The 8,960-nt window shown below is 34.8% G+C and overlaps 1 protein-coding gene across 1 annotated transcript in view; it reads right to left on the bottom strand.

Annotated features, from left to right (window-relative positions):
• CCDC102B (coiled-coil domain containing 102B) overlaps positions 1–8,640 on the bottom strand; it is a gene marked incomplete at its 3' end in the record, with an annotated part of 38,209 nt that extends 29,569 nt beyond the window's left edge. The window contains exons 1-3 of the mRNA XM_010296721.1: positions 8,047–8,640; positions 6,004–6,218; positions 435–543 (exon numbers count right to left, since the gene is read on the bottom strand). Of these exons, the coding sequence (XP_010295023.1) occupies positions 435–543; positions 6,004–6,218; positions 8,047–8,640 (918 nt within the window). The remainder of the gene's footprint in view (positions 1–434; positions 544–6,003; positions 6,219–8,046) is intronic.
• Between the last annotated feature and the right edge of the window lie 320 nt (positions 8,641–8,960).

Here is an 8,960-nt window from a genome sequence, read left to right as displayed (position 1 = left end):
CAGGCCTGCCCTACCCACCCCCTTGCTCCAGATGGGCCCCTTCTGCCCAAACACAAGCCCAGCTGAACCCCAACCACATCTCGCTGTACATCAGGGGCCACCGCCCTCACCACACATGGGGACAGGGTACCAGCACCTGCGTCCTCCAGCCGGTCCCCTCCTGTGAGACAACAGAGCCATGCTGGTGCCACTCTTGCAGCTCACCAGCACCCGTGCTGCCATGGCAGCACATGGCGGCTGTGCCGGGGCTGGGTTTCTCCACACACCCTGGGCAGGTCCCTCCCCTCAGAATATGGCGATAAATAGTTGATAGATGGTTGATTTTTAACTTTCATAAATCCTAGATATGATTTTACCCTTAGTTACAACACAGGAAATCAGAAGTCTCAGTTTTGTTTCTTACTCCCTGTGACAACAATGTGCTGATAACATACCTGTTTCAGGCTTTCCAGCCTGGTTTGTCTCAGTTCTTCATATTTCCATTTCCAGAGAAATAATTCATTTTCTATCTTTTCCATTTCTTTTTCCAGAAATACATTCATTCTGAAAAAATATTTTAAAAGTCAGCATTAGATCTTTTTGAAGTTGACAACAGACAAATTACTTTGAATTTCCTGTTCATAACTTGAATTATATTTTGCTGCCTTTTTCAACTGTACATCTGTTTTGTATTAAAAAAATATATTATCATCATATAATTATTCCAAGATATTTAAAAAAAATAGCTAAAGACAACAAAGAAATGTAGTAGTATAGACTTAAAATTCTAAATGAAATAAAATTTTGGGATAAACTGAAGAAAATTTGGAAATGGACTTCTGTTAGGAATTTGAGTCACCTCATACATGACGAGTTAGTGAAGATCCTCAGTGAAAAGGTACTGCATCACTTCTATTTGGGTACAGACAGAAGATTATTTTAAACACACATATACAGGGAAATATATACAGTATCTAGACAGTACTGAAACCAAAGATTATTTACTTTAGATGTTAAAAGAAATATTAAAATATGTATATTTCATGTTTAAAAAAAAATTGCTCTTGAAAGAAAATGCTAGGAGAATTTTAGGAAAAGGGATTATTTAGCTCAGAGGTGCTACACCCTCATTAAATATCTGCCTCTGGAATTTTATTCGAGTACAAAATCCATTACTACATTCAGGAAAATTATTTAAGATACTCAATTCACAAAGAACGAATGATGATTCCTTGGAGAAAGGTACTTTATTACTGAAACAATGAATTTTAATATTTACTTTTACCCCTCTTCTAAGCAATTAAAATATTTTCAGTCATTCAGGAAACAGTGAAAGGAATATGAAGAAGCAGAGTCACTACAGATGTTCTTGTCTTTGAGACCAATCAAAAAAACCTCATTTATGTGTTCACAGGAAACACTATTGGCCAAGTTTCAAAGACAAGAATGAACTTCTCATAATTTAATTTTATGAAATTCCTTCATAATTTCATTTTATGTTGGTGTAATATGTATGCATAATTTTGCAATTTTGCAACAAAATAGAATTTGGAACTTAATTAAAAGTGAAAGAAAAAATCTTAATTACAAATAAAAGCTTTCAGGTTATATTTCTAACTTTTCTATGAAATTAAATCACAGTTTAAAATTCTGGAATATTCCATCATCTATAAACATCAATATAGGAATAAAGCCTGTAAAGTCAGAACACTGAAGAAATCTAAAATCTGAAAAAGAGTTAAACTGCATAACTACTGCATAAGTATTATTATGTTGGGAGATGAAAATTTTACATCATATAAATTCTGTGAAAATAGAAGGATGAAGGGCTCCTATACCAGAAAAGAGAAAAATATTGAAATAGTTGAAAAGAAAATTCTTTTCACACTGGCAATTAATGGATCTGTTGTATGCCACAGTAGGTTTTTTCTATTTTGGAGGCTAATGTAATCTGTCAACCTTTTTACTAAAGATATTGTTGCCGGGCTGACTATAACTACATTCTGAGAATATTTGTTTTAAAATTCATCTTCCATAACAGCATTGTTAACTTGGAATTAAAGCAAAGTGTATTGATGAGATTTGTTTGGGCATTTCTATGCAAAATACTGCACTGACTGGTCTGGCTCAGGTCCTGGAAGCTACATTAATGAAGCAATCCACTTGATTGAAGTATTTTCTTGTTCTCTCTCCTTTTATAACTAAACCTAATGCTCTTCAACCGGGGATCTCTTTTTTCTGCATAGATGTAGCACATCGCACAGCTTATCTTATTAAACAGCTATGGCCCCTGAAACATAGTAATAAAATAAATACCATTACTCACAAAGTGGAGCAAGATTACTTCTGTCATATGCAAGTAACTAAGATATGCAGTTCAACTGAGTAGTTTTTCTTCTAAAGTAATGGGATAAATCAGTGGAACGGTATCAGCTTCACTGGGGAACTAAAAGAATTATTGAGGGATGTTTAATACAGTAGAAAGTGAAGGCATGAAAGATGATGGTTTAATACTTTGAATAATAGTCTACTGACTGTACTGAATGCATTGAAAGTCCTTAGAAATGGTCTCATCTGAAAAGTAAAAGAGGAATGTCCAGTATGTAGTGCTTACTTAGAAGACACTACCTTTATTTTGTGTTACAGCACCTCTCAAGTGAGATCAGGTCCCTTTGATGCTACTAAATGAAAAAGATTATGTTGACTACATAGAGTTTACTATTTAAATAAAGAAAACAAAGAGTGGAAGAACAAAAATAGCAGAGATCGATGAAGCAGCTTACTATTACTTAAAAAAAAGACTGAGATCAGAGCATTTTTAATGGATCTTGTAACCACCTATTTTAACTCCTTATTACCTAATTAAATCACAGAATTACACAGAATGGTTGAGGTTGGAAGGGACCTCTGGAGGTTGTTTGGTCCAACCCCCCCTGCTCAAGCAGGGTCACCTTAGAGCTGGTTGCTCAGGACCATGTCCAGATGGCTTTTGGATGTCTCCATGGATGCAGACTCAGCAAACTCTCTGGGCAACGTGTGCCAATGTTTTTCACCCTCACAGAAAAAAAGTGTTTCTTGATGCTTAGACAAGAGCCTCCTGTGTCCCACTGCCTAAGTCTACCCATCCAGCCCTACGCAATTTCTCTTTGATGTTATCAGCTACCCATGTAGTTGGTGGGCTTTTGGTTTTAGACCAAAGAAACTCTTTAAGTTCAAAATGGAACAAATTTAGATCTTGAAAATGGAAGACATTTAGATGAGAACAATGATCTAAAAGATGAATAAAGATAGCTATTTTAGGCAAATGATTCTTTAAAGTGCTGAACAACTTATAAGGTCTTTAATTCCCATTCATGTCAATGGGACCTTACACATGTATTTGATAGAAGCCACAGTGCCTAGTAGTGGGTTTTTGTGTGTGATTTTACCTATAAACCTAAACCTGAAGTTCTTTGCAAGTCAAAACATAAACTTTTAGCTTTTTATTTCTTTTAATTTTTTTTTAAGAGTTCGTTTCTTTTTATATTTTGCAAAGCCTGCTCCATCACTTAAAGGGATACTTGGCATTACTGAAGATAGCTCTAAACAGAATGCAAGAGGCATAGGACCTCTCAGGACGAAGCAACAAAACATCTTATGGAGAGATTAGTCAGGTAACTTAGGGCCAAGTCCAAACACTGGATCTTGCATGAGCTGACTTGACTCTGGAAAGAATACAGCCACAGTTCAGGAGTACAGCATGTAAACCATAAAACTCTGCTGAGAAGTCCTGTGTTGTATGAGTAAGATCACACTGACTGCCAAGGTAACCTTTGGCCTTGGGGTTCAAGCTGTCTGTGATCCAAGCTTGCTTTTGATGTAGCACAGCTGTATGTCCTTGGCTCAAGTTTACTGAGAAAATTGCTAAGTTTTGAGGAAGAAGCTGTGAGAAAGTACTTAAGCTAGAGCCATGCAAGATAAGAAAAGTAAAAATGCAAACAGGGGTGAGATTGTTGAGATAGTCATTATTAGCAGTTCCAGGATCCAGGAGTAAAAATACTGACATGAACATTTTTAAAACCCTAAGAGGAAAAACCGGGAATCTGAAGACGGAGACTCAGCAAAATAAACCCATTTCAGAAAGCAGTGCAGACCAACCCTTTCTGAGCTGGGAGATGATAGCCTGTCCAACAAAAACTCATAGGGTGTCTCAAGAGACTGGTGACTATATTAATGCTTATCCTAGTAACTTTATTCCTAGCTATGTATTGTATGCATTGCCAAAAAATAATTGCTTCATACTTTTAAGTTGCAGATATTCTGCTTGCAGAACATTTTTGCACATGGGAAATGTTGCCCAAAGTGACCTAGAGAGGGAGTCGTTATACCAATGCCCACTGTTATATGGTAGTCACTGCTCTGTGAGTATTTGCTGCCTGAGGTTGGCACTGCTATATGTTGCATGGTGTAGACATGCCCCAGTTCCTACTATGTGCCAATAAATTTATTACCGTATGCCACAGTCAGTTTATATCTAGGGATAAATGGCAAAATCTCTCTCTGAAGTACAGTTACAAATTGGCTAGAGAGGCACATGAACAAAAAAACCAAACCAAAACCAGGAGATAGAACCAGGGTTTATTAAATTTTTGTCTAAGAAGTAATTAAAAAATAAGAGTTGGAAAATTATCCCCTTTCTAGAAGGAAAGTTTTATACATGCATGTAGGTATACTGTGATTGCTGTTGAAAAGCGAAGTACCTAGGACCCTAAATATTTCAACCAGAGGAAAATGGATATGTGAGGCATCAGTCTCTTAACTCACATATACAAGTACCATGACAAGCTGGAAAATTTAAACATTCTGTTTCCACAAAAAACTAGATGCTTTTTAAAGACATAAAACATACTTCTGGTTATCTGCTGCAAGATGAGTCAAATAAAGAATTATTGTATGTTCTCTACAGCTAATAACAGAACAGAGTAAATATTAGCTAGGAATTTAAAGGATTTTTAATTTTTATTTTTTTAATTTTTACTCAGACTTGTACTATCTAGAGGACAATTTTGAAAAAAGAATGACAGGAAATAAATTCTTCATCATAGCTTACCATTACAGACTCTCTGAACTGATACTGTTGAATGTACTTGCAATAGAGGGGAAATTTTTGTGCTTTTCATTTTCTAATTAACTTTCAGCTGATTCTGAAGTTACAGTCACATATTGCCTGAAGTCTCCTACTACATCCTTCACACATCACATACTGCATGTTTCCTTGGAAAGCCTTTTTGATAAGATTCAATCTTGCTCAGTACTGACTGTTTATATGAAACACCAAGGAATTCCTACCAAAACAGAGACTCACATGCTAGCATATAGTGTGTAAGCAACATATGAATTCTTTTAGGCCAACAAAATGCACATTTACTATTTATGTGAGGTAAATTTTATGATACGGTAAGTGTGTTTTTCTCTCTCTGTTATCTGTTTTTGACATAGACCTTACTACTGGTGAAGAGGTTAAGATTAACAGCACTTTGTAGCTGTGTTCTTGTACGTTTAATTCAAAAATAGCCTTAATCATTCTGCAGTTAGACTCTTTCAAAGTCTGCTGGCAGAGTACATTTGTTACTATGCACAAAGCCTTCCAATAGCTAAGCGGAATATACACTAGATACCATAGCATTGATACCAAATTGCTAGTAAGGATAATTTTTTAATTAACTGTACGTTGTTAAGAGTTCTGTGTGGAGCACTCGTTATTTAAATGACAGACAAGCCAAAGAAAACAATACACAGTATTCTGCAATGTTTACAAAACATGGAAACTCTGATTTTCAATATTATGAAGGAAAAAAAAGATTCCTTATGCTGCATTTGCTCTGTAAATTCTTATCAAAGCCTTGTAAATAGCAATTAATAAAGCTTCGAAATGAGAACATGTGAGATACAAGCAGCAAATATCACTGCATCTATTTTAGAAAGTATCTTAAAAACCTTTATTCTTAATAGAGATTTCTCTGAGTGGGATATATTTGCACTTACTCTCTTTCCTTCTGTAAGATTTTCTGCATCTCAGCCAAATGCAAATGCAAGACAGAAACATGTATTAAGTCATTCTCTGTTGTCTTAGCTGTATTGTCCAAACTTTTTTTAGGTTCCTCCACATACATGCTGAGAACTCCATTGGGAAAGGAATCAGGAGGCTTTGGAGTGATTTTTTGATTGTGATTGCTTTGGTCTTTGATTACCTCTGCATCCTGAGAAAATAGAAAAATATGACACCCGACAAAAACATAAATTAAACGAAAAGTCTAACATAACTTCTGCAGGGTCTACTAAGGCTCTTCTAGACAATTCAGTCATGTAGGAGAAAAAAGAGAGTAAGTAATGTCTTGTGCAGTTGCACTGTATGTGGACAGAATTTGCAAAGAAGTCATTTTAGTTGGATCACTGTCATTTTGTACCATATCTCACCTTCTGTTACGATGAGCTTCATATCCAAAATACTTCTAATGTATCTTTACTGAAGAAATAGATTCCAATTATCACATAGTTAGATATAACTACAGTGAAGACAGAATCCTAGAACTAACAAAACCAGGAATGCAATTTATGCACACAAATAATATATTGAGACAGTTTACATTAAGAACTTCTAATGTGAATCACGTTGAAGCAGGTGATGAACTTATAAAAGTTTTGTATAAGGACCAAAGTTACCTGCATAACATAATAATTTGGATCCCATTCAAAAACTAAAAGCACTATAATATCCATTTTGAAGATACATGTTTTACATAAAAAACCTAAGCAAAACTAATAACAATTAGAAAAAAAAAAACCAAAAAACCCCATATTTATTAAGGAGACTGAACATCTCTTATAAACAAGTTTCCTTTAGAAATGTATTCAAGTTTTATCACTTACAACAAATTGTGTTTAAAATCTAATCTCATTTTAGCAGATTACCAACAGTAATACCACTTCATGCCACTCTGTACTTTCGAGTTTTTCTAAGAATGCCTGAAAACATCAGAAAATACTAGAAGCTGCTGAAAAGTTAAGACTGTTTTCTATTCACATACAAAGTTTCAATTTTCAAGTAGGGCATTTTTTTATACTAAGGAGAAACATTGAAAATATATTTCTTATTTCCTTCCTATGGCACATTTGTCTGCCCAAAAATGTGAAAGGCATGCATTTTTGGCCAAACTGATTCTCAGTACTAACATTATGGTGTGTTATTTTCAGAATTCAGAGGAATATAATGTAATTTTCGATGCATTACAGAGTGAGTGAAAATTCTGAACATAACACATTCAGGCCCAAGATCCTGACATTTTTCACTGAACTGAAGTAAAAGCTCCATCCTACAATGTAGGACAAAATTTCCTACATATACAATCACTGCTATCTATCAGACAAAAAATAAGTATAGTTTTTACATGGTGTTGTCTATGAAGACTATATAATACATGTCAAGGCACAGAATTAAAACTGGTAAAAGATGAATGGATGATTCCATTTTGAAGAACATTAACTGGTTCTTTTGTATAGAACTAGGAGTTGTATTAAACCATGTCCATACTTGATTGTTTAATTATGTGTAACAACTTAATTGCTCTCCTTACCAAACAAAAAATCTTGTGACTTTGCAGAAGAATTTGCCTCACCTCCTCCCACATTTTAGAAGTTGCATTAATGGAGAATTAAGTAATTTTATTTTAGAAGCCAAGAACGTACATTGCTTTTTTGGAGGTAAAATAAAAGTACACAAAACATGGAAAATTCAGATAACAGAGGTAATCTGTTACCTTAAAGCATGAGAGAGAGGCAGAACAATACTCCAAGATATTGGATAGAATAGTCTTCCTCTGTTACTTGATTGTTTAGCCAAAGTTGAGGGGTGTGAATTTTTTTCTGTATTTCTCTATATTAGGAATGTTTGATGGGTTAAAAAAGTGGTTTTGTTATTGAATGGATCTGGTAGTATTTTGGTCAAAATCCTTGAAAAATCCCACTTCTAGATATACATCCATAATCTCCTGCTTCTTCATGAACTAAAAAAAATTCCTCATTCTTTACCTTCCTTGTGTCTTCTGCCCCAGGAATCTTCTTGGTTTTGCTCAGTTCTTTCACAGGTTCTCGTTCCGGAAATGTTGACTGGTTTAGGTCTTTTTTAACGTAAGATATTTCTGAGCAACTGAATTCTGTTTTCCAAGCAGTTACACTTTCTAAGTTTTCCTTCTCACTTACTAAATCTTGATTTTTTTTTTTAAGTATACTCATTTCTTTTACAACACTGTCTAATTTGATTCTCAATTGTCTTGCTTCATCTTGGGCTTTATTCCTTTCTGCTCTAACTTTGCTCCATTTCTCCCTCCAGTTAGCAGTACAGTCTGACCACCAGCGCATGGTTTTCTCCATTTGGGCAGCTCTGGCTTTGACTTCATCCAGCTCCCGAATTCTTACTGCTTCAAAGATTTCCCAATCACTGTTGTAATTTGTATGCATATATGGACAATGAGATGAAAATGGGTAGAAACTTTGAGATGACAGATTTGAATTACACAGGCGGCCACCTGGTTGGCAACCTCCAGCTAATTTATAAAGTTGTCTTGGTTGGGTCCCAAAAACCTGTGTCTCTTCCATAAGTTTCGGAAAGGAGCCTAAATTCATGTTTGGATTCAGAATATAATTTCACTCCTAGAAAAGATAAAGAAAGACAAAGATTTATCTTCCCTTAATTAAATGACCTGAATAAACAGTAGTTTATTTTACTATTATAATAATGAGATAATCTTAAAAATACTGTTGATGTTTTAGAAATATGCTTCATCAAAAAGAAATAGCTATTAAAATATATTTTATGTAATACTTTTTGAGGACAGCATAAACAGACATACCTATTACGTGATTAGGAATTGCTAGCAAAGGAAGTATCATTAAACAATCATAGTGCTCTTGAAAATTTTTGAGTCTAGGGAAACAAGGTAAAA

This window comes from Phaethon lepturus, unplaced genomic scaffold, assembly GCF_000687285.1.
Source record: "Phaethon lepturus isolate BGI_N335 unplaced genomic scaffold, ASM68728v1 scaffold8171, whole genome shotgun sequence".
NCBI classification, from domain to species: Eukaryota; Metazoa; Chordata; class Aves; order Phaethontiformes; family Phaethontidae; genus Phaethon; species Phaethon lepturus.
Note: the sequence above shows the minus strand (reverse complement) of the source record. Positions and strands in the feature narration are given on the sequence as shown.